At 40.0% G+C, this 27,273-nt stretch overlaps 1 protein-coding gene across 1 annotated transcript in view; it reads left to right on the forward strand.

The window, feature by feature from the left end:
* Positions 1–27,273, forward strand: part of LOC119025762 (inactive dipeptidyl peptidase 10-like) — a 112,013-nt gene that overhangs the window by 67,214 nt on the left and 17,526 nt on the right. Inside the window, exons 3-9 of the mRNA XM_037109681.1 lie at positions 1,976–2,087; positions 2,633–2,728; positions 7,970–8,064; positions 8,499–8,573; positions 24,533–24,585; positions 24,711–24,792; positions 26,610–26,730. Coding sequence (XP_036965576.1) covers positions 1,976–2,087; positions 2,633–2,728; positions 7,970–8,064; positions 8,499–8,573; positions 24,533–24,585; positions 24,711–24,792; positions 26,610–26,730 — 634 coding nt within the window. The remainder of the gene's footprint in view (positions 1–1,975; positions 2,088–2,632; positions 2,729–7,969; positions 8,065–8,498; positions 8,574–24,532; positions 24,586–24,710; positions 24,793–26,609; positions 26,731–27,273) is intronic.

Consider the following 27,273-nt stretch of genomic DNA (forward strand, 5'->3'; position numbering starts at 1 on the left):
TTATCTTTGAATCATCCTCCCAATTAAAAGACTTGGAGAGCAAATAGATCCATAAATACACAGACGGCTTTTCAGTAGCTCGAGGCCCTGTAAGCATGATAGATTTATTTATAACACTGCTCAGTCACTGCAAATGAAATAAGGCTGCATGAATGATGTCGGGGAAGATAAAGGGTTTGAGATGTGTCCAAAAATGGGCCTTGTCTTCAGAGGATTGTTCCGTTCTTTCATCAAGTTCAGCACAGTAAGAACAGCTACGACTTCACAACCGTCAAGGTTTGTTCCAAGAACAGCAGGTTTTCCTACGTAATCCAGGTTGATTGGATTACGTTGAAAACCAATTAAGTAGAACCAAGAACAAGATGATTTTTTTTTTTTCTCCCATTTTTATATGAAGTCTGTTTCAGATATGAGCAGGTTCCAGGTTAGGAATAACATACATTTATTTGTCTGTGAAAGTAAAGTGATATATATTCTTCATATAGATGACATTGCAGTTACGCTGAAAACTAAATGCAGTACAGCATCAAAAGAGAAGTGCAAATAAAAAAAAAAAAACTAGCAGAGTAACACACAATAATACATATAGATACACTAAGAAATAACCTTATAGTATGAATAAAAACACATACAGTACACATACAAATGATGTATAGTGGGACTTTACACAGAAAACAGGTGGAGGTATGATCTGAATGAAGCAGACATGAATAATTGATCTTCAGATAAACAGCTATTTTTATAAAGTATATTCTCCTTTGTCCAGCCCGAGCAGCAGCAGTTTATTCAACCTTACTACACTAATACCTTTTTAAGACATTTAAATCTATTTCTGGTTGTTAATGTGCTCTAGGGCTGGTTACTCTCAAGGCTGTGCAGCCAGTGATACGCAGGTAGTAAAACAGATAGATGATACAGATCAGTGTGGTTTGATGGTTCGTCGATCTGTTGGTAATGCCTCGGGGCTCCGGTAGGGGGCAGGCGCCAAAATGAAGCCGAGAGGCTGATGTTTTCCTTTTTCCTGTCCAGCTCCTCTTCCTCCTGGTTAAGGTGATTTGTGAGTACATGTTCGGCATAGCGTTCACTTTGTTACTGTCAAGTTGTATGAAAGATGTGAGCATTTAAACTGGCTACTGTCATGGCTAATTTAGGCGATGTTAGCTAGCTAGCTAGCGCCCGAACACTCGTAGCTGCTGCAGTCATATCCGACTGTTGTGTGTGTAGTGCAGGTAAGTGTCTGTAGGTGTGAAGTGTAGCAGTAAAGGTCGAGTGTGTGGTTCGCATTTAGTGGCATCTGTTGCTGAGGTTGCAGATAGCAACCAACTAACCGCCCCCCATGTCTCACGCTCTCCTACGGCCAGTGTTCGGTTTGTCCCTTCTGGGCTACGGTATAAACATGGCGGTGCAACATGGCTGACTCAGTTGAGGACTGTAGATAACACTGTTATTGTTAATTTCAGGGGGATTTAAAGCAAATTAATATACATAAATAATAAGTATTATATTCCATGCTTGCCATTAGAGGAAAACAAAACATCACTGTAGTTTTAGCCTTTAACATCAGAGGATTCTGTAATTTTCTATTGATTATTAAGGAGGTGGAAGATTTGGCAGCATTCAGAGCTGTCTGCTCTGGTTTAGGCTGACTTGTAGCTTCTTGCCACTGATTGGCATCACTGGCCATTGATCAGCTGCTTTAGACATGCTTCACAATCATCATTCACAGATCTGTGATCTGACATTGTCCATTTTTTTAAATGAATCTTGTAAATAATGTTCATTCATATTTAAATGAATCTCACCAATCTGCTTTCAGCTCCTACATGAGTCGCTTTTGTCTTGCTCAAAGAAACCTCTGTTGGAGAAGATGCATAAAACTATATTATTATTATTATTATTATTATTATTATTATTATTATTATTATTATTATTATTGTTGTTATTACTGACACAATTTCTTTCTGTTTTTGTGTAGGACATTGGACCTATTGGACCAGATAGGAACTGGAAGGGCATTGGCATCTCCCTGCTGGTTATTCTGTTGGTGCTGTCACTCATTGGACTGTCCATTGTTCTGCTGTCAAAAGGTGAGGCTCCCGTGTTCAGCCTCAGTCTTGTACACAGTACATCAGTACACTTTCACAGTTTGCACGTATGCTGCAAAATCTTCAGTTTGTTCTGCCGTAATTAGCTTTTGTATTAATTCAGAGCAGCACTGGAAGCACACAGCAGGTAATCACAGACACTGTCTGGGGTGAATCAAGCCAGGCTTCAGTTGTTTATGCAGAGAATATATGATGATGAGGATATAAAAAGTGAGACAAGAAGTTTAAGACAACATCTGGAGGGGATTTAAGGCTTAAATTGTCACTGAACTATCAGTTTTCCAGTCATTTGTGAAAATGCTTTATCAAGATGCAGTAGTGCTACTTATTCCTCTGTTGTCTTATATCACCATGTTATTTAACAGTTGTTCGGGTTTTCATTTACCCTGAGATTTTACTTAAACTTTTGTAGCTGTATTTACAGATTACTAACAACTTAAGAAAAAAACTGCAAGTTTTTTTGGTTCCGACAGTTGATTAATTGTTGATGGTATATTGAATGTGTGTGTTTTTTTATCTCTCTGTAGATGATAGTGGTAAACCCACCGGTTCACAGCTGACGGTGGATGACCTCTTTCAAAAGGACTTCCAAATACATGACCCTGATGCAAAGTGGATCAATAGTAAGTATGTCAAAGGATTTGGAAAAGTTGTCCGTCACATGAATTAAGTATACATTGACATGTTTCTGTTGCACGTTTCTTCAAAATCTCACATACATTCAGTTACAACATTTTGAAGTTCATTATTTTCCCCGATATCAGACCAGGGTTTCTGTAACAGTCGAACATACTGTATGTAAAGATCGTGATTACCTCAGTGTTGTGTTGAAGAGACAGTTGTGAAGCAGATTTGCTTGCCAGAGGAACCTCCATGATACAATGAGTGTTTTATTTCACTGCCGCTTTAGATTTGACAAGATGACTGTAAGAGGCGACAACCTGACATAGAGATTAACAAAGCATTTTGAGCTCCGTGGTTGTCCTCAGGCAGCAGGGATGAGGAATGAATGAAGACATTAGAAACAAGAAACAAGTCCATAAAACAAACAGACAACAGAGTGTTCACTGTCTTTAATGTTGGATTTATTTTTAAGCCTCATTGTGACATATTTCCCTGCACCTGGAACAGTTATTTTCATTTGTGCAACACCCTTAGATATTGGCTTGGATATTCAACTTTACATTCAGTCTGGCAAATTGAAGGATTGATGTGAAATCATTATGTGAAAGTAACAAGAATCATAGCATATCCCCAGTGTTTGGCCACAGAATTAGGGGAGACAGGGCTGGGTGGGCAAAAAAAAATCAGGCTTTATCTTCTCACCTCTATGCTGATGGAAAGATGGCTAAAGTTTTGTAATCCACAAAACATTTCTGGGGCTTCACAGCAAAATAGCATTGTAGCATTCTCTTAAACTTAAAACAGGGCTTCCACAGACTAAGACTGCACCGGACAAGTTGTATGGAACCATTTTTTCCCCTTGTTATTATTTATGTTTTTACAACAACAATTCCCAAGCTACTACTAGTTGTTGAGGAGAATGCTGCAACTCTGTTTTGCTGTGAAAGCCCAGAAATGTTTTATGGACTGAAAACTTCACCCAACTATCCATCAACATGGGGGTGAGTTTATAATGACGTTTTGGTGAATTGTTTCTTTCATTTAGCTTCCCCAATTTAAGCTTTAAAGGTCAGAGATTCTTTAACCTTTGATTGTGAAAGTCAATTTGTAACTGCCTCGTCAACTGTGTCAAACATAAGAGAGCATGTGACAGGATGAAACGGACCATGTTCTGAATATCTAGTATGATATTTGATGGTCTTTTTTTTTTTTGCTTCCTCCACAACAAACAGAAAAAAAACATCATGAGATTCTATTTTAATGTAGAAAAATATAATGTCTATCACATATCTTCAATATCAAGTGTACTGTTGGTGTGTTTAACTCATAAAACAATGATTTGTTTGTATAACACAATGCTACATCTTAAAACTATGAGTGCAAAGAGCAATGCCATCATTGTGTTGCCATGTTGAGTCACAGAGCCATAATTGGAAATCAAACCCTTCAGGGAGGTTCAGAGAGATGTTTGTGTCACCATCTGTTATCTTTGTGTCTCTTAAGAATGCAAGAGACGGTTTCCCTGCAGACACCATGAACAACATGTCAATTACCACATTTTGTGATGGAATTGTTCCCTTTTTTTTAATTTCTCTGGTGAATGGTTTAAGTCCAGCTGTTTGCATTAGTGCAGCCAAGCTGTCCAAGCCTTCCTTGCTGTCGCTGGCTTCTGTCACGCTCAGTTTTCCACTTCTGAAAGAGCAACCTTGTAAATCTGCCTAACTCAAATGCTGCCTGTCTCACAAAGACCTCAGATAATCTTACTACAAAATGGTTGGCTTTGTCAAAAACTACATCTCCTTCGTTAGATGAACAGTTCAGTGCAATCCATTCAATTCGCTTCTGGTAAATGAACAACTATTTGATAAGAGAGGAGACAATAAGCTTAACAGGAATGACGCGTGTCTTTTTGGTTGATCAAGCAGGTGGAGCATCAGTGTGGGATTTATTTAAAACTGTATTTACAATAAAGCACATTTGGGGCCATGTTGATGAATCATTTCACCATTAAAAGCCACTTGGTCTGACTGGATTCAGGGTTGGTGAGAGCAGGATTTTCAGCCAGTGAGCTATAAGAAGCTAAAATGCATAACGCTCCATAGAGTAGAGTTGTTCTGGATTGTCCCTATGGGGGGACAGTGTTACGGCCCTCTAAAGAAAAGCCAAACATAATTAATCAGTCAGGAAATCACAATAATTAATCAATTTATTAACACAAACAGTATTTACTAACAAAGGCTGGTGAGCCGGCCAAAAGAAACAAACAAGAAGAGGAGACACCCAGACCAACACACAGTGGGCCGTAGGATCTGGGCTCTGAAATCCACATAAATCTAAACCTCAGAAATAAAGCCACAAAAAGAGGACTACCAGACTCACCAACCAAAGAACCAAGAAATAACAAAGGCAAAAGCTGAAACATAACAGAACAAACACAATAACTAAACTGCTGCTGCTCAGGCTGGACAAAGGAGAAGCCAGAGAGGTACAAGCCACATTCCTTCCTCTTTATAGGTCTGTCTGCTGATCTCTAACCCTGCAGAACTTTTATATGGTTTTATATCCTTTCACAGTTGACATATATGTTTGTTCTCCTGATCAGGACGGGCTGCTCCTCGCCCTCAACAACTAATAATAACAAAAAAAAACAAATGGAAGTTCCTATGTCAAAATCTGATAATCTATACCATGACTGACTATATCTTAGATTTACAGCATTTTTCTTGTGACAAAATGTTGATTTATTAGTGTATCTTAAATTAAATCAGACCAACAGAGACTTAAAAGGCTCTTAAAGTCCAATTGAACACCTGCTTAATCACCACAGACGCTCTTCTCCACGGACTTCAGTTTGTGTATAAATGCCAGCCCCAGACTTTTTAATGTGGAGCAGCTGTTAGGGGTTTGTTGGGGTCACTTCAGTGTGCATAATGATGGTATGTAGCAAGGAGACAAAAGCAAACATTTGCAGAAAAGGTGAAACTGGAATGACCAAAAATGCAGGTGTATAGCTGTTTGTTTTCACCTGTATCTTTTTTTTTTATTACACTTTTAAGTGCTTTACCAGTTCTGGCCTTGTATAGCATGAGAATAGGTACTTGCCGTATGCTATCAGACACACTTGTCGAAAATAAGGTCCCATCATGGGCGTCACTTTGTGTTGAAAAGTGTTGAACATGAGAGCTCAAATTCAAGGTCTGTGATTTTAGGTCCTTAGATCCTTTGAGATCGAGGTCGATAACGATAGTGAACAAAAAAATAAAAAATAAAGGACCATCAAAATGGCAGGCAGACAGAGTCGGTAATAATAAAATACATTAGCCCTTATTTACTGCGCAGTTTGTTCTCACCTGTTCTCTCCAGAATCCGCAGCAGTCGGTTTCAACTGCAGGTGCTGATGGTGACTAAAGAGTTCTCATTTGTTATTTGAAAAGGACACGGGGACAAAGTCACCCCTTTCACAGAGTGGTTGGGAAATGTCCCCAGTGTCCTCACTGTTAATGACACCTGTGGGTCCCGTGGTGGGACTTCGCCTCACTCACTCAATCTTGTTCCCTGCCCAGTAAATGCTTGTGTCTTTCCATGGCCACAGTTAAACACAAGCTTTCCCCTTAAAGATTTGTTGCTGCCAGACTCGAACTGAGATAATACTAATGACGACATCAGGGATTACCCTCCTGGGCCACAAAAGATTTTCCACATTATACTCTTTTCGCAGGCTGGGTAGTTTTCTTTGTGACCATAAACTGAGCTTTATGTCTCAAATGTTCACTTTGCATCCATAGTGAAGAATGTCACATCACCAGAGGTGCTTTTACTGACACTATATTGTAAAAGTTGTGTTAAGGTCAAAGACTAGAGTAGTGTAATCTATCAATTGGGTTGCAGTGTCATTGCAGCATAACATGGGATTTCCTTTAATTCTTGGCCTTATGAAACAGTGTCAGGTCAACGGATAGCTGGGACACTTTTAATCATAGCTGAGATTGGATGTCATCTTTATCCTCTGAGCTTTTATTGATGGTACTGTTGTCGACTCAGGACGAGAGTGGCCCCCATTTCAATTACTTTCGCCGTAAAAGGTTTAAAGTAACCATTGATTTGATACATGCACGGCATATAAAATATGCAAAGAGGACCGTGTTTTATTTTTTAAACTGTTGCTAAGAGTTTCTAAATGACAAGAGGCCTTTTGAGGATTTTCCTGCCTGTTGAACACAAGCAATCATCTGTCTTTCATATTTATTTTCCCGTCATTATGCTCAAAAGTGTTTTGAGTGTTTGCAAGTCTATAGCCCTCTTGCCGGAGATTGATGCCTCAGAGCTTATTCATTGACATTTACATGAGATGGGGACCTTGAAATGATTTAGAACTGTCAAATGCATTAATGGAATTCAGTCCTCCCTGGGCTGTTGTGTTGGTTTGGGATTAGAGTTATTGGAGTCTTTGCAGGCACTCCTGTCATTGTTTCCACAGTTTAATGTTGAAGTGTTATCTCATTTAGCTGAGTTGTCTTAGACAGTTCCTCCTAAATGAGTTTATGTTGTTGTTGTTGTTTTCTTCTCTCTTGTCAAAGACTCTTCTCAGGGGCACTTGCATCGATCCATTAGGTATTCACTTTCTTGCTTGTTGTATACTGAATTGTTTTGGACCTGTTTAACTGCTCCCAATTTTTTTTTTCTTTTTTTGGATGAAGTTATGTACGTAATGTCCTTATTTTCACTCAAACCACTGTGTTTTCCTGAACCTAACCGAGTTATTTTTTTGCCTAAACCTTGTCTTTTCTGAGTTGTTGATCTTTACGCTACCTGTCATCACTTCCTCCACTGATGCAGTAATAATAACTATATCCACAGAAGTCGATGCTTGACATGCAACATAATTTAAGTTGTTAAAAGCTGTTTTTCTAATGAGGAGCTGTATGTCTTAAATGTAACAGAGCTGACAGGCCCCCTCCTGTCAGTAAATCCCTTTTCTGCAACAAACTGTGTTTTTTTTGGTTTAGAAAGGGAAGAATGGATTCTTTTGGTAATGGTAAACAGAAAATCCCATTTACAAACTCATGACCTTTACTCATTTACTCTGGAATTTGAGATCAGGTCTCTCAAGCTTTCAACAGCTTTCACATTTCACAGTGTTTTAACAGATGTTGTTACTTCAGGGTTTAAAGAGGGCCTTCAAGAACACATTTGATTTTGATTATAATTCCATGCTGTACTCATGCCTATTTCTGTCGTAGATGAAGAAATAATCTATCGGAGCTGGGACGGAGACATTTTGAAAGTCAACACAACCAGCAACGAGACGGATCTCTTGCTGAAAAACACAACTTTTGTAAGTGCTCACTACTGTCTTTCAATTCCCTCCAAGTTATTTGAATGATTTTACTCTTTCTTTTTTTACTAGTAAATTAAATTGCTGGTATAAACAAAATGACACAAAGTTCAAAGGAAAGAATATTGCATGAAAAATATGCTTTTTTTCTTATGCAAAACACATTTTAATTGCTATAATTCTTGGCAGATAACAAGCTAAAATCTCTTTTTCTTTTCTGAACATCATGCCTTGTTGTTGCTATGTTAATGCACTCTGCCTGCAGCAGGAATCTGTTCCCGCTAAGTTGCGCTGTAACTTTTTACCATTATCTCAGTTTGTGAGGATACTTTTGGCTTTTCCTTGAGACAGTACTTGTTTTTAAGTGTATCTCAGTGTGAGAATACAATTTTGGTTTGCTGTGGTAAAAAAAGACATTTTCATTTATCCCTCAGGCAACTTTTAAGGCCTCAAAGTTTGCAGTTTCTCCAGATCTGAACTTTGTCCTCCTGGGATATGATGTCAAGCAGGTGAGAACCTCTTAATATTCAGGTCGCATATATTCTGACACTGGTGTTTACCTTGCGGCTGCTGATACTGAGAGTTTGTCAGTTCATGAACTAAAGTGGAAACGTGAAAAGCATGGAGATATCTGGCTCTTCAGAGTCGGCGAGTTAAAGCCAACATCGATCCAACATGAGTGTACAACTCTTAGAAATATGAGAGGAAATGTTTAATTTGTGAGAATAAAGCAGGAGCCGCTCACGATCATATACTTCAACAACAATGTGGGAATGAAACAAGCAAATATTATGAAACATGTACCACTGTTGTCTCATGGATATAATACATTTCCATTATTGTGTTGGAGTCACACACATATCTGTTGTGCGAGTCTTTGTTATCACTCAGTGCACTCATCTTTAGAAGTTGTTCCATGAACCAGAGGTTAGCCTGGAAGGTAACGTAAACACTAAGTGTTTATGACATCTGTCACTCAGTCGTCTCAGAGAACAGATACACTTCCATTATTGCAAATGAAAAAAAAATTGACAACAACTCTGAGACGCACTCGTGTCACGTTGCAACCCCTGGCACTTTTTTGCGAGTTGAGCAGTAGTGATTGATCAGGCAGCCTTGTCCCACAAAATCAAGTGTGACTAATACTCCGTCGTTTTGTGTGTTACCACGACATATTTTTGATAAATATAAAAAAAAATTGTCTGTTGATGAGTAAAAAATGTGAGAAAGTGTGTGAGGAGAAGTTGGGGGTTGATAGATGGGTAGAATATGAGTATAATCAAAATAACATGAAGTTTTAACTGACGTCACATACATAACTTAATTAACATAAGTAATGGTGTCAAATGATGAGCTAAAGGCTCAAAGCGGATTGGATCAAGACAGCCACTTTCTCCATGAACTTTCTGGTCTCACTCTTTCCCTCAAAAATCAAACCAACAACTGATTAGATATAAACTTGTTCTTCCCGTCTGCCCTCTGTGGAGACTAGTTAAACTGTTTTTATAATCAGTTTGGCGGCAACTGATCTATAAGCTCCTCAAGAACTGTACTGCTGACAGGACAGCTGATCTTGAGGCAGTGAAACTGAACAGAGGTCAGAGTCAGATGTGGACTCAAAAAGAAGTCAGTACATTTTCCCTTTCTAAAAGAAGATAGGCTAAATAATTGCCTGATTAGTTTTACTGTCACTGTGCCCTTCCTGTGAATTTCAGTGGATCTGTTTTGGTAGATATAAAAGCAAGTCCAGAGAAAAGGCTAATGAATTTCCTTAAACATCCGGGCACTGTGGCTTTGAGCATATGCTACTCAAAAGGGAGCAAGCGGGGCCTTTTTCTCTGGGAATATGCTCAGCTGTGAATTAATGCACTTTTCCATCTGTATAAAATGTGAAGTGGCAGCCTTGTGCGGTGCGGTGAAAGTAGAGTGACCTAGCTTGAGAACTGGAGAGCAGGCTCGCTGCCTTTAGGATGAAGCTGTCACTGAGCCCGGTGCTGCGGCACCGTCTGCCAGGCGCCAGCAGGCAGAACAGTTTGTGGCTGAGTGATCCTGTGGCCTCCCTCCTGCACCGCTGGGCCCAGAGGTAGCAGGGCGGTGTGTGAAGGATTGAGTCAAAATAAACTGTTTGTTCATGGTAAGGAAGGAGCATGTCTGTGTGTGGCTCACTGACGTGTTTTTTAACTGTTTTTTTGCAATGATGGAGCTTTATGGCACAAAGGTTAGTAGTGTGCTGTATATTTTGGTATTTTCATTGAATTTAAAGACAAGAAAATATAGAAATACCCTGTAAATTACAAAAAAGAGCAGCCACTGGTGCTGCTCAGCATAAATGGATAAGGATCACTGATGCTGCCAGCTATCGAGGAACGAAGAACAACTTATGTCCTTTATTCATGAACAATCTGCATCTGGTGCACTGGAAGTGTTCAGCACAATATAGGAAGAGACTCGGCATCTACTGTGGTCTGTATACAAGCAGCACACACAGTATCAGACTTCCTGCTCACCAGTACGGTGACTTTTAGACGCTGTTCAGGGTCTGTGTAGCACCGTGATGCACTGGCCTTGATGCTGTGTTGGTCCTGTAAGCATTTGTTTTCTCTATCATTTCTAGTCATAAAGAATTCATTGTGTTGTGAACTCTGCCAGTTGTTTTTAGACACGCTTGTCAGGCGAAACTCAAGTCTCGTGTTTTCACAGAGACTTTCAAGTTTATCTGAGTATGAAATATAGATAATCCAGACAAATATCCTGCAGACGTATCTGGTTGTTATTGTGATGTTTTAGTTGCAACAGTGATTTCTGTGAGGCGAGCTCACCCCGTTGAGAAGTGTCTCACTGTAAAAACCTACGTAATGGTCGACTGAAAGAGGGTTTTTGGTCCATATATAGGAGCATATTTACTGCAATGGAAACTATAGGTGTTGTCAGAATTGAGCAGCCTGAAGAGGACCAGGAGGTGGACTCATTGTCTCAGAAGGACCTCATTTGTCTGCTTTAATCAGGAAATGTTTGTGTCGTAGAAAAGTTTTTTCTCTGACGCCCCCTGATTGTCTCCTATTGTTCACTTCTGCACCTCCAGAATTCATTTCTTTCACAGCCACTGCAGATGACAGCGTGCTGACATTATTGTTTGCTTGCTGCTCCAGCCTGATTGCTTAAAGGTCATAAACAATGAAGCTTGTTTTCTTAATGAGGAGAGAAAGGCCCAGAAGTTTCTGCTGCAAAAAACTTTTATGCATGTATTTTAAACCAGTGTGCACGGTGATGATTGATGCGCACATTATATTTCTGCCACTCTTGGTGTTTAATATCTATAGAGAGGCGAAGTGGGAGTAATTATGTTGCCCAGCTTCTAAGTTTTCTGGCCAGTAATCCTCCGTGTTACCAAACACATAAACATGTTCATGTCTTGTTTCTGATTTCAACTTTGTTTTGAGATTTCATGTTTTATTTGGTGGATGTCTCTGAATATTGCAACAGCCATGAGTCTCGGTCGTCTTTGCTTGGGAGAAGAAGCCAGTTAGAGCCGTCAGTCACAGCTGTAAATTGATTTAAGCCACATAAGTTAGTTTTAGTTTGCTCACCAGCATAATGAAACTCTCTCGGGAGGTTTTTATGTATAGGCTGATAGCTTTGACGTTTCTAAAGCAGATATTCATCTTTTGTCCTGTTGAATCAGGAGAATTTCATGTCCGAGCCTTAGAAGTGATTTAACAGTGAGTTACGTAACACTTTCTAAGGGGAAAATGTGTAAATGTAAATGCGCAGCACTTTGGATGGGGTCTAATTATTCTCAGGTCTGACTCTGCTCAGGTCGAGAGGCAGGCAAACTAACTGAGCTGTCCAATGCTGTCAAAATATTTGTAACTTTCAGCTGTCCTTTTATAAGCACTTCAGAGTTTTGTTGGTGTTGCTGTTTTATATTATTTTTGGTTTCCCTACTAAAGCCAGATTAAAATACCTCTTGAAGCTCCAGAATCACAAATCAACTAACTGATTTTTGTCAGATCACAGCCATTTCACTGCTGTATCTGAATTTGTTAACGTTTATCAGCCACTCCTCCCTCACAACCCTCAATCCACATGTTTTTTATGAGTGAAAAATATAAATTGAATAATACAGAGTGTGGGTGAAGTCATATGCTGTATGACAGGGGAATAATCTAAACCTAAACTATATTACATTGAAAAGATGCAAGCTTGTTATTACAGTTGATGGATTTGTGTCCTCCAAGTGCTGTTGACATAATTTCTCTTTTGTGCATGTGATTGTTGTCAGTGTTGTTCAACACTGTGTGCAGAAGTCCTCGTCTTTGAGACCATCACACAAAAACCCCTTGACCTAATTTGTGAATTTAGTGTTTAGTTCAGAGGCGTATTCACCATGTACCAACTGTTTTTACACACTCGACAACAAGCTTATTTGGCAACTAATGCAGCTAACCAGGCCTGTATAGTGCTTTATGCAGTTATTCAAAAGAATTATCAAATATGTAGTGAATGCGTTTCTGGAAAACTGTTTGAAAGCTTTTCTTTGGCTCGTTTCTTGAATTAAAACACTCACATCTGTTCCACTTTATGCTTTCAATGAAGCCACACAGTCGCACAGTCAGAATCAAGGCCGGCGAGCCAGTCTACCGCGACATTTAATTTCAGAACGCATGTGCTTGAAAAGAAAGTGTTGAACATGAGCTCAGAAATGCTCAGCTGCATAAAACTATGACTGAAAATAGCAGAACAAATTGAAAACGCTCATCGTGTCTCAGTCCTTGGACGGCATTGGATGTTTCACAATGAGAGAATCCAGTCGGTGGAAGTTAGCACAATGACAGGTGACACCGGATAAACACCTGATCAATGCAATCCAACACAACAGCAGATATCATGATACTTTAGCTCGAGAAGTCACAAAGTACTCTACAGTGAGATGTGTTGAGGTGGATTTCAGCAGCATGAGTACAGAGAAGTGACTGTAATACAGAGCTGTAATTACCTTTTTATATTAAAGGTACAGTGTGCAGGATATTCGAGCATCTAACAATCGCTAACGAATAAAACACCACTCATGTCTAGAGCCAATGTTTGGTTTGTCCCTGCTGGGCTACTGTAGAAACACTCATTCTAATGTAATGACAACACATTCTTAGTTTCAGGTGATTAAATTCATCACACTGGACCTTTTCCCTGCTTCTGATCCCACAACAAATAATTAAAAATCTACTTACTTGCATAGTTTCATTCTCGTTCAGTGTCGTTATCAACGCCTCTAAGACCATATTCCACCTGAGAGGAGATCTTTAAAGATTTAAAGATGCAAAGTTTGTATTCATTTATTTTCTTTTTTACACTTTTAGTTATAAGCTGGAAAAATTTTAGAAATAAATGTCAATCAAAGATAAGAGAAGACAGTCATGTGTAGTGAGTAGTAATACAGAACTACCTGTAGTGACTCGTGTGAGATGCAATACTTTGATTCGTCTGATTTAAGTATTAAATCCCAGAACACACAATGACCTCATAATCCACTCCAGATTATGACAGCTACAGACTAATGCTAGACTGACGCAGGTGAACAATGTGCTAATGCATTAGCAATGACACTTAACTGCACAGATGCTCAACACACAGATGTCAAGCTGTCAAATCCCCCTCCTGTGGCACAGAAAGGTTTACTGGATCAAAAAGCTTTTGGCCCTGAAACCTGGCAGAAGTAAACCTGTTGTTTCACAAGCGGCTTTTTGACAGATGTGTCATTTTACATGAATCACAAGGAGTTTTATAAATAATATTTCAGCCCCATCGAAAGTTAATCTGCTCTGATGTTTTGTGGTCTTTAACGTAACAAGATTGCATTTATAGAAATGACACAAACACAAAGCCGCTGTGATGATAAACTATGTTTATCAGGACAAAATACCCAAACTTGATTAAAATGTGTTAATTTCTGGATGTATTGCAAACAACAAAAACTAAATCCAAAACTGGCTATATTCATATCTTTACTCTTCTAACATGCTAATCGTAGCAACTATACAAGTTGTTCTTGTGGTTGTTTCTTGCTGCTTCTCCTTGAAGAAAAACTTTAACCCTCTTCTGCTGCATCGATACACATCAGCACTCCTCAGACTGCGAGCACTAGAATCTTGAACCAGCCCCTCAAGCCAGCCGAGTCTCATGGGTGAGCTGTGGCTGGCTTATGAGACAAGCTGGCAACAGAGTAAAAATAACTGCATCACTGCACCCGAGTGTCTTGGACGGGGTTGGCTGCCACTCATGGCTCTCCCGGCAGCTCAGGCCAAGTGCCCACAACAAACACTTAATTTAGCCATCCCAGATTTACTTTCTATACATTGGCAGGATCACCGTCACCACCTGCTGTCCTGTGATTGTCTCCGTCCAAGTCTGAGACCTTACAGACATTATCACACATGTGAAAATGTTCAATATGTGTCAAACTCCCTTTTTGTTTTTTTTGTTTTTTTAGCCTTTGCTAAGTTACAGCTCCTTTGCCAGTCAAGCTTCAAGCACGGAAATCCTGCAGTTTATGATATAACTGGTTGAGATTTAGCACTCTCAACATTTTAAAACAGCGGGACTTAAATTTCACAAAGGAATAAACAAAAGCCTGTTGCTTGATTCGGGCTGACAAACATTGATTTTGCTGGCTGACTCAATGAATGTCACTAGCATATTTTACCAACTGTAGCTCACAAGTTATTTGACTCTGCGTGAGTTTGTGAAAATCAAAGTTTCCTGCTGACTTTTTAATGTTACCTGCTGACTCCTTTTTAAAATGAGAACTTTGTTTAAGTGCTGGAGGGGCTGAAGCTACACGTCAAAGACAGAAAGTCAGCATCCTCACCAGTCGGCATATTGTAAATTCAAGTAATTTTACTCAAATAAAATCTTATAGTTGGTATTTTTCAATAAAAATGAGTAGGTTTGTATCTGTAGTCATACTGGGAATGTGCAGGGCTTCTACCTGAAGTGGGTGTTGCTTAAATCCAGAAGATGGAAGGATTCAAATGATTTTTATTTTTTATCAAAAGTACAAATACATACTCATGAACAGTACGTTATTTATACAGGATACTTTTTTAGTGAAGTACTTAATTCAACCTTAATTTTCAAACATTTGGTTTAAGTTACTGAAACTTACATTGCCGTGAATCTTTTTACAAACTGGACAGAGATACTGATGTCAGCCTGAACTTAACTTAGCTTAAAACAGGATTGAAGTGCCTTTCCTGAACAGTGGTAATACCACCTGTAACCCAGCAGAACAAAACGTAGTGAGATGTTATAGTGCTCTTTGCTTAGTGTCATTAGGTTGCTAGTTTAGCTAGTTAGCCACACATGAACATTTACGGATAACACCAGAGCAGATAAACACACTTTGATTCATTCCTTTTACCTCTGCTCTTGGAAAAAGGATAACCGGAAACGACCCACAAAAACCAAATTTTATTAAAGGCAACAGTGAGTTTTATGTGGTCACTTTACAACATAACTAAGTCTTCAATCCATAAATTCTTTTCTGCGTAAGCAAAGTAAAACAGGCGGTGGTGGTGCTTGATTAACAATACAGAAAACAACGATCCAGCTCTGGAGACACCTAGCGGCAGAAACAACATCCCGTGTGAGAGAAATCCAAAGGTTGAGCGGTCGCGGTTGCTGAGCTGCTATTAAACAATCACGGTTCAAAAGAAGGGCACAGCAGCCTGTCAGTTTGTAGCTACATTTCCACATTCTGAGATGACTTTTAGTATTCTGCACAAATCATTGATGAGTTTGAGGACTTTTTTTTTGCACCCCCTTTCATAGCTGCCACAGACAGGTTGTTCTGCCTCTCAGTGATGTTTTTGGAGGATGATATTACAAGAAAAAAGATGTTTATGTTGATCCTTCCTCTGTGCAGTTTTCTCGGGTGCCGTAAAATAAACAAATCCCATCTCATTGGTTGCCTGTTTGAGGATCAGCCCTCTGAGCCCACCGACAGTCCCAGCATGTCGTTCTCTAAAAATGGCAATATGACAGAACAAACACTGAGCTTTTGTGTTGTTGCCCAGCTGCTGCAGGTCTGCTTCACTGTTTAACACGGTGTTTACAGAGTGCTGACGATGGGATGGATGGATTGATCATGTGTGATGAGGGAATCATCAGAACAATCAGTACAGTGCAGGCTGATACTCGACTCCTGATGTCCGACACTTTACAGATTCTGAAGCTTTCAACTTTGGGTGTTTTTAACTTAAATCATTCAACTGACAGAGAAGAAACTTTTTTTGAGAAATGCTTTGCTTCTTTCCAGTGGTTTAGATCTCATATTAAAGGTAGTTTCACCTCTGTGCCTAATCGCTTATAATGCTGAGATGATGGTGGACCGACTGACACTGTCTTACCAAGTGCTTTGCTGCTCGCATGGCCAGGAAATAACAAATAGTTTCTTGTTGACATGCTTCAATAATCTGATCATGTTATTTATGCTATTTTTTCAAACAGTGTTGGAAAAGTTGGCTGTGCGTCGGTGTACTAGATGCGTTACATCTGAGTTGTTCCCACACAAATTGAGAAAAGTTTGTGCACTGCTCAGCTACACTTTGCTTGTTGAAGAAAAAATCTTTTGCTCTTTGAGGCCCAAATTTAGATCCTGCCCGCTGGTACCCAGGAAACTGTAATGAAGTCATTTTCCAGGGCAGATAATCAGTGTGAATTCTCTGTCAGTTGCCTGCCAGAGTGCAGAAACTGTTGCTGCTTCTTTTGAGATGTTTCTCAAATACAACAAATGCATTTTTCAAACTGCGTGCTGTAAATAAATCTTCAAGTGACCCCAAAGGTCATGTGGGAGAGTCGAGCTGTACCGGCAAAGACAGTATCAGGACAAATACTACTTAACAGCTTCATACATCACACATCTGACATCGTATGAACTCATAGTTTCCTTGCTTGAAAACTAATTGGGTTGGAATAAACCAGATATTTATGAAGCAATTATTCATCCACAACATGCAGCATAATTTGTAGGTTAAGAACCGGAAAACACACATTTGCTCATCGTAGCATAATGTATGATGTATGAAAACTGAACGATCACATTCGCTGATCTGAGCATGTGTGCATTTATTTTTAGAAGTGAGCGGTGTCTCCCTGAAAGCTCTTGTACTCTCTTCAGGATGAAGCGCTGATCTTTGCACATACTTACATACATACTAACAGCAAAGTCCAATTTGTCAGGATCAATACTCAAAACAAGACTTTGGTATCGATACCTCGGGAATTGATCTGTCCACCTCTGCTTCATATGCCGTCTGAGTGATGTAGCGAAGAAAAGAGACTGAAATCCAAAAACAGCAACATAGAAATCTCCTGCTTTCTCCTAATAATAAGAGAAATTAAATGGCCAACTTTTAAATGGCCTACTTTTTATATTTGTTAAGTGGAACCTTGTAATATTTTGCTTCCAGCTATTTAGATTGCATTAGACTGCAGCCCTGCAGCTGTTTTGTAACATATTATACAAAATAATCACCGTTCCCAAGTCTCATATCGAGCCTATCAGTAAGTCTTTGTGTCCTTTGTATAAATCTCACCGCATTTGAGATATGTGATCCGTCCATGCAGCAGAGATAAGGGGCTGTGACCTCGAAGGTCGGGATCTAAAGATAGAAACAGGCTGCGCACACAGTCCTGGAAAACTCATTAACATTGCAGCATAGAGAGGACATTTGTTTGCTGCCATCTGTAAGAGAGAGGGAGGCTCTCGAAAACCACTAAGTGACCTGTGGTGATTACAGAAAAAAAAAAAATCACAATTTCTTTTTCTTCCATTCTTTTCAGAACTGCAGAAAAGACTAAACAAATTCTGAAATTCAGATTCAGAGTAATTCAGCTCAGCATAAATCCACTAAATATTCCTGATTGTGGATCAAAGTCATATGAATTCAGCAAATACAACCCAGTGTTTTGGCGTCTTTACCAATTTATATCAACAAAGCATTCAGAATTGTCTGCACCTCTGATTCGTGCCTCTGGCTGACACCTGAGACCTGAGTTTAGTAGTCTTTACAGACGCCTATCATACTGAAGTGTTGAAATGATTAAAACTGGCAACCACAACCCTGAGCTGTGATATCAGTTAAATACGTGAGGATAGTAAAAGAAAGAAAGCCTTTAAAATATGTCTGGAACTGGAGATTTTGCAAACGTTTGACTTGTTATCCACTTTGTATATACGCAGATAGACACAATATGCTTACATTTATTACAAAAATACTGTTTTGATGGATAAATATGCACAAAAATAATATGATTGATGTAATGTAAGACTGCAGTAACCCTAGATAGATGCAACTATCGTAGCCAGCTGGACTTGTTTTGGTTTCTTGAAGACGTTGCACCTCTGATCCAAGACACTTCTTCACTTCTGATGAGAGATTCCTCTTCAAGAAACCGAAAAAGTCCAGTTGCCTATAATGTCACGCTCATTATTACCATGACCTGGATGACTGAGAACCGTCATCAGCATCCTGCAAAGATGTTCACACTGAACTCCCCTGACTAATACTGTATTCAGACTATTATTGAGCTGAACTACGGCATAAAAAGATGAAGGTGGACAACACTAGAGAGAACTGACACAGGCCCACCAACAGCCCGTCGTTCTGCACCTTCGCATGAAGATATTAACTGTCCCTGATACGAGATCAGGCAACTAAAGACCTAAATCTGTGCTACTCGATTGCTCAGGTTAACAACATTCCTGTAAACTCAGCCGGCTGCTCCCTGATAATTGAGGCACTTCTTGCATCAGTTGAGTTCTGAATCTGCTTTAAATTATGTATGAGTTATGTATTCTGCACAGCCCCTCTGTGCTCGGTGTAGTGAGGACATATACTACAGACCTAATTAATCATCGCTTTATTTAAATGGAGTCGCAGCTCTCGGCACCGTCTTCAGGAGAAAACAGAGAAACTTGAGGCCACTTGACTGGTCAGTTTGCACATTTACATATACATATGCATTTAAAGCAATGTAGCAGCATTTATGGTGATAATGATTATAATTACACACAAATTAAATTAGGATAATCCTCTTTTATTCTTCCCTCTTCATTAATCCTCAAATTAATGCAGATGGATCGTTAACGTGGCTCCGAAGGCGGATTGTCACAGTTTGATATCAACACTAAAGGAGACATTTGTAAGATATCATTTTAGTTTAAAACATTAAAAAACAGGATGTGAAGAGACGGTAGTGTTGCAGTGGTATCTGTTGAAATTAGCATGCTAACCAGCTAGCATGCTAACCAGCTAGCCTGGTCCGTCCTGCCTCCTGACAACACTTTGTACTGCAAGAGGTGACAGTCAGATGCTGTCAGTTTCATCTGGGACGTGTAAAATTTCACTATTTAGTCTAATAAGTAAACAGAATAGACCCTCAGATGTCAAGATAGGAGATATTTTTACCTCTTCTTTGAACTAAACAGGAGAATACGACCGTTCAGCTTCTGTATTTAAGTTTCTCTCTTTTACCGGACTAAAATTAGCTTAATCGTCTCATTAACTCACAGTTAATTTAAACCGGTTTGTCTCTCCGCAGTCTTTGGTCAAAATAAATCCTCAATTCGCTGAGTAAGATGTGAGAATATTCCAGTTTTACACACCGTCTCTACCTACTGCTGATGTTTGACCCTCTCTTTCTCCTCTGAGATGCCTCTCCTGACCCTGCCTGCCGTGTCTTCCCTTCTCTGGACTCATCGTCCTGCTCAGACCCTTTTTAAGTCACCTCTCTGCTTTATCTCCTGCCTTCAAACAGGCACCCCCCCGTCTCGGTGGTAGTGTTCAGTCCCAGTTTGATGTCCAGCTGTGTTCACTGGGAGGTCTCTACCGCCAAAGATGGCTACAGCAAAGTGTAGAAAGTTAAGTATAGTGAGCATCAAAATCAATAAGTGGTTATACTGCCCCCCGTGGATTTTGGAGTTATCTTCGAATTCTGGCCATTTCAGAAGAAATACACTTCCAAGGTGGAGAAGATTTCTACTAAAGATGTTTTTTATGACGTCTCCTTCATGCTCCTCTCTAGATTTTAGATACAACTAATTGAATGATGGATTTAATCTCCAAACTAATCCTTAATTCACCCTGTCTTCCATCTGCCTGCTCTGGAGAACTAACAGCTCTACACTGACTGTTGCCTGCATGGAGCTCGACTGGTTAAAACAAGCACCTAACACGATATCAGTTAAGGCAGACAGGTGCTAACTAGGTGCTTTTCCCTCTATCATCTGTGATTACAGCTGCTGACGGCGTAACTTCCTGTCAGTTTTGTGTTGAGCCTCCTGACTCTCTAGGTCACCACATGCACCTGGAGCGGTAATCACCAGACAGACAGTAGCAGTAAAAAAGAAGGATCCTGCTCTCTGTGGGCTCACAATCAGACCGCCGCTTTGTGGAAATCTCTGTCCTGATTGGATAAACTGGGCCGGGAGACCAAAAAAAGAGTCTTTACACTGCATGAGGTATTTAACGCTAATTTTAATAAAACTGTGTGACAGCAGCTTTAGAAAAGAGTTCAGTGTTGGTCACAGTGTTCCTGAACCCCGCCGGTCCTTTGCTACACTGATCCTCATAAATCCTGTCAGAAAAAGAGACAGGCAGCTGTGACTTTGTTGTTCTGAGGAAACTGCATGAGGCCTTTCATGCTTCACACAAGCCACTGTAGCACATTTCATTTATCACACCAGAAACCTACTGCCGTCCAATGCCAGTGAAATTGCTTGTTGCATATCACACAGTGTATATCCCTCGCTGTTTCATTCTGTAATTCGGCGGCCGCTGGATCACCGTCGGCGTCGGTGAACCAAGCATGCTTGATAATGAGCTCTGTGTGCTTGTTGGGATTGAGACAGTGGAGTCTTGGAGGTGCTATCTCCTCCTGAGATGGACGGAGCAGATGTGTTCATCATCAAAGTGACAGGCTGAATCTATGGAGAGTAATGGCCTGCTGCTGCACCACTGTCTCCAGTTGTCTTATGAATTTATCATAATCATGCTAGCTCTCTGCTCCTCTGTACTGCTGCGTCAGAGGTTTCCATAAATCTTACTCTGCTTTTTTTTTTTTATGGTCAGCAGCCTTCTGTGCAGATTATAAAGGGCATTTTTTTTCTTGCACTCGTATGCTTACATAATTATTGAGGTGCTGATTATTACAGCTGTCACTGTGCGTCTTTGTTTATTCATTTAGAAATGTGTGGTAATGAAGTTTAAGTGTGAAAAGAAATAAATAGCGCTAATTAACCCCACAGTCAGCTGCAAAAACATTCAGGAGAGTTGATCTGGGAGAGTAAATGCAAAGTGTGTGTGTTAATGAGCCACATTTTTCTGCGTTAGAATTTGTTCTTCAAAGCATCAATTTAACAAAAAAATCACTCAATACATCTTAGAACCACTTTAAGGCTAATCAGGATCTGTCACAGTTTACTTTATTGTGTATCTGTGCCATTTGAAGGGTGTTTAGTTGTGTTTTTAATGATGGTGTTTTACTGCAAGTGTTCAGAAAGAGTGTGACACTTCTTTTAAAGGTTTAGAAGTCCAGCATTTATTTTTTGGCAATGTATGTGTGACATACAGTAGCCTGTCTTTATCTTCTAACAGACTTGAGAATGTAATTGCACCCCTCTGTGAGTGGTACTGCCATTTGAAACATATACGTCCACCCTCTCAACCCTCTTACAGCTTGTGTATAAATCACTAATTTGAGACTCAGATGTAAGAAAAGCACCAATTAGGTGTCAGGTGTTATAATTAAAACACTTTTTTCCGCTGTAGTCGTGACTGTGCAGCTAATCTTGGCTGTGTAAAACAAATTTTTGGAATTATTTAAGTGCCCTGTAACCCCCAGTCTGCTCAGAGCACCGCCACACACACCACAATCAAACCCTCCACTGCCTTCTGAATCTGTCTCCTCACATCTCTGAACATCCGGCCCTCTCATGTGTCACCCGTCACTGACAGCCTTATCAAGGAGTCATCACAGAGCTGTCACCCACTGTACGAGGGGTGTCTGCTGGATGTTGACGTCTGTTTTGAAGGAGGAGAAGAAGAGCAGTCAAGTTACAATACAATCTAATTTTTCCTTCCTGGAGAATTCCCTTTTGCACAGTGAGGAGTGAAGTCCAAATTAGGACTGAAGGCTAGGCGTCGAGGAGATCAGCCCAGCAGACTCCATTCTGGGCACGATTGATCTTCAGCTGAGGGGAATGGAGTGGCTCTACAGTATTTATCATTTCGCTCCCGGGTGAGCTTACTGTAACATTGTTATGCTAATGCTCAGGCTGATTAGCATGCAGAGACACTCTGCACGTTTTGAACCATTATCTCAATGAGTCCTGAAACAAAAGCTTTGTGAGTGGATATTCTCCGGTTGCTTCGTTGCACATGCAGATAGGATTAGTAGAATCTCAAGTATGGTGAAGTGAGTTGTGCAAATGTGCTCTGTTGAGTTATCCTCCATTGATCCATGTAGGGACATTCAGTCTCTGCATTTAAGTATTAGGAGCAGTGGGCAGCCGCTGTGCAGCGTCCAGGAACCGACTCCACTTCTCAGCCCCGGTCAAGGACACTGAATGAATAATTACATTTCAAATCATACAGGCATTATTTGTTGTACCTTTAAAGCATACAAAGCAAAATCCTTCAGCAGTAAAGAGTCACTGTGGTGCCAGGTAGCCTTTTAGGACTGAGGCACATTTGAGATGGCTTGTGCTGTCGTTTATTTAAGCATTTATCCAACTAAAAAAAGAAAAGAGAGATGGTTAAAAGTAGCAAACTGGCTGTTAACACGTCTCTCTGTTGGCGAGCGAGAGCTGCAGAGCAGTCGGCTTCTGTGGAGTCGGGCAGTGTGCATTCATTTGTTTGGGAGGATTGAAAATGTTGCTTGTTCTTAGTGGTTTCTGCAGTCTTACCAGCCCAAGCTTTAGATGCACTTATTTTCAGGTAATTGCAAAATAATCATTAGATTAACTCGAAACTCGAAAATTATTCTTTCCAGCTCTACTTTTATACCTGTGAGGTTTTAGTCAGAGTCTCAACACAGCAAATTAACAGTAGTAACAGTATCCAACTTGGCCTTTGTTGCTTCAACTAAAAAGCGTTTAATCAACTTGTTTCAGGCACATTTCTGATTTTTATGTTTGTGTTGGTATTGTTTTGGAGTGGATGTGTTTTATGAAGAAAAAAACATTTAAACATGGTTAGAAACTGAAATCTTTTCATGCTTGTTTGCCATCTTACAATATCAGTTTACCTCCATGTGTTTAGTAAGTTAAAATCATCGGTAGTTTCACTCTGAGGAAGATATTTTCCATAACAATGTTTACTGAGCTCAGCTGTTAAATCCAGTGTGCACATCAAACCACAGATTTCCCTTTTCTGCTCATTTTACAATAAGTTCACAGAAGCAACGTTAAGCTCAGCACAGTTGGAGCTAGTTCTGTAATATTAATGCAACAGAAAATATATAAATATACATATTTATCATGTTTATCTCAAAAGTTAAAAGAGAACTCTGCAAAAATGTCTTTCTGCCCTTTATCACTGCTGCGTTTTTTGTTTTTTTTTATACGACGAGGGCAAAGAAATATCGTGTGACTGACATTCTCTTATTATTTATATGCAAATATGTGTGTCGACTTTTGGGCATATTGCAATTTCATGTTGTTTATATCCTGATATCCTTGTATATGGCATGAATAGCTTAGACATGTGACAATAGCACACCTGTAATTAAACACTTGACAAATGTAAAATTGATCCATGATTGACTTTTGTATCGGTTTTTACTTATTAGACTATTTATCTCTGGTTTCATCAGATGATGGGACGTAAGGAATATAAAGCTACGGGTGAATATATATATATATTTATGGCAAATGTCAGGTTTTATTGTCAGATTCAAGGATCAACCATAATGCAGTGGAATCACATATTGTGTTCTGACAGACTTGTCAGTAGCATTGTGTAGAATGAAGCCCTCTCATCAAAAGCCTTTTATGTCATTTTTTATAGCATTTCACTGTGAGGCATTGTTTCCACATCACTCTCACTTCTTCACTGGAAAACCACGCTGTGTTGTTGCCGTCACTGTCAGCAGAACGTCATTCTGTACAGGAATAAAAACACAAACTGGGTGAAATGAGGAAAAACCATCAAAGAACATAATCACAGAATCCTCTCAGAGCGTTTTGCACCGTGTGTTTTTTGTGTCTTGTTATCAGAGACCAAAGTTATGGTAAGAATATCCGCTCTGATGATTAATCTTTTTGATTAATCCCCTCTATTAGTCGTGATTATCTGAATTATTTCCCTGTTTTTCTTGGCTGTCGAGGTCCTAATTGGTATTAATGGATAAAGAGGAAAGGTCTGCTCACACAAACATTGAATTTGTTTTTCTTTTGATTGTGTTTTAGGTCTACCAGCATTCTTTCCTGGCATCTTACCTGATCTACAACCTGTATACAAGGTGAATATTTATACCAGTGACAGAACACTTATAAGAAATAGCTGAACTGACTGTATCTGTTCTGAGACTTAAAAATAAATGTAAATGGTTCACGAGTAAAACATGTTTAACTGTCCTCATGTCAGGGAGGTGCGGGAGCTGAATCCTCCAGAGGTGTCGGACTCGGTGCTCCAGTTTGCCTCATGGGGCGTTCACGGTCAGCAGCTGGTGAGTATTTTATAGGTCAAATAACGACAAAGCATTGGGATGAGTCTTTAATTATTGTTATTCAAATATGAGGTTCTGAAAAATTCACTCACAGACTAAACAATTAATCCAGCAAAAACACTTGGATTCCCGTTTTGAGTCGACAGATAGAAGTAAGAAACCTTCGCTGCATGCAGAAGGTGAAAAACTAATGTTTAATTTATGGCTTATGCAATACGGTGCTATGTATAATTCATTGCATTCATAATGCCCTCTCTGCTCTGAGGTAGGGGCTGATCAAAGGCTGTTTTTTGACTTGCGAGGAAAGACAAGCTCCCTTTAAACTGAACAATTATTTTGAAGAGAAGCCAGAAACAGTTACACTAATCAAGCAGTAGCTCGAAGACGTCTTGTTGGGCGGCCAGAGCTCTCTGTGTGAGAAATGCCTCCGCCGTGCAGAGTATTGTGTGCAGAATAATCACTCCATTATTTTCTCCAACCCAGACAGGGAAAGTAATTAACCATGTGATAGCATATTTATCTCGTTTCCTCAGTGTTTCTACCTGCCCTCAGTGGAAGCTGGTCTCCAGGAGGCCCTCCAGCAGAGTGTCACACTGCTAATGACGAGCTAGTATTCATCGCCGGTGAACTCTCCCTGCATATTTGTCACAAGAGATAACTGCACTCATTGAATAAGTTTTTTATCAGTGAGCATGTTGTCTTTGTGAGATCAGATCACCAGGGGGCCTCTTTCTAAAAAAGCATTTGTCCTATCAAAGAAATTCTAAGCTAATGTCTTATTACAGGACCGATTCCTAAACTCACTGCTGTGTTCTGTCTCAGACTTTGTATCAATACAGTATACACATGACTGCCTTTATCCATGACAGAAGCTGGTGGTTGGCTGGCTAGTTTGGTATGACGTACAAGTAAAGATTGGTGTTCAGTTTTAGCTTTCAGTAGGACGCGTTGATCTTCTCAGTCGAGGAGAAAATACCTCTTAATGCATGGTTCAGGAAATTCAAAGCTCAAATGCTAATGGCAGGTTACAGCCTCTAGAACAGGTTATTATCTGTGTTAGCTTCTACAAGCTTAGCTTTTCACACAGGCTACCAGTGGTGCTGTCAGTCTTACTTTAAGCTTCTTCAGCAAGCTCACCAGTTATTGCATAAAAAAAATGTAATACAGTCATGCTTGGCGCTGATGGCTCTGCTGTTAAGAAGCTCCCTGAACTGACCAAGCAGCATGCTGAGCCAAAACGGGGAGCACAATGCGGATAAAACCCCCCCAGGGTGCTCAAGATTGAGCCATAACCTTGAGCCCTGACAAGGATGGAGGCTGTGGTGGTGATGGGGGGGCAAGCTTTTTTTTTTTTTTTTCCAGCAGCAGCATCGTGTGGCAGGTATGAGTGAGGAGGCAGCCATGTTTAAATGGACCGCCTCGTGGTGAGATGATGACAACTGGCGCTTATGACATCCGTGTCCTGCATGAACTAACGCTAAGCTTCATTTAGTTCATCCAACAGGCTAAACAATCCAAGATAAGACTTCCTGTAATGTGGCCTCTTCTGTTTGTTCAGCAGAGAGGTTCTGTCACCTCAGTCTTTGTGTACTGTACCTTTAAGACTGACGCATAAAACACAGCTGGAATGTAAAGATTCTACTCGTCTATGGAACATCTCTACATCCTGAACATATTTCTTCACTGAATGAATTAAATGCAGAGTATTTACAAAAACAAGCTCCCTGGCATCCTCCTGCTGCGTAGCAGTTTTCCTCACATGTGTAGGTATTCCATACATATGAAAGTTGTACCAACATTCTTGCTCTACCCCGCAGATTTATATATTTGAAAACAACATTTACTTCCAAACGGATGTTCAGAGCAGCTCATGGAGGCTCACGTCTTCTGGACAAGAGGGGATCGTCTTCAATGGCATCACAGATTGGCTGTATGAGGGTAAGAGAGAAGATACTGAGTTATGCAGCCTGGAACAAGGGATTTATAGTTAAAGGCTGGATAGACAAATTCAAAAATGTTACCCACAGAAGCTGGCATTCCTTGGGTTTTCAACGTTTTTGACAACGCCTGTGAGATTAAACTCTAGACGATGTTGTGTAATGTTAAATTCCTTGAGCGTGGGATTCAAATGTTTGGAGCTAAGGTATTCACTCTATCTGCGCCTCAAGGTCAGACACAAAGCAGGCATTTTTTTCATACAAACTCCATTTCTCCATGACCATACAAGGTTTTTTTTTTTCATCGCACTTTCACATTAAGTTGCCATGACGTCCACTGAAGTACAGCACTCGCACTGAAGAGGAAAAAATCTTTATGCTTGTTGCCATGCAGCCAGAAGTGTTGCTTAACGGAGGCTTAACGTACTCCGGCGTATGAATATTAAGGAAGGAAATATGGCAAAAGTTAGATCCACCTATCAATGGTATGAGGCCGACCAGTGAGTGCTAGCCAATCAGAGGCAGAGTAGGGCTGGTCATTTGA

This window comes from Acanthopagrus latus, chromosome 9 (genome assembly GCF_904848185.1).
Source record: "Acanthopagrus latus isolate v.2019 chromosome 9, fAcaLat1.1, whole genome shotgun sequence".
NCBI lineage: Eukaryota > Metazoa > Chordata > Actinopteri > Spariformes > Sparidae > Acanthopagrus > Acanthopagrus latus.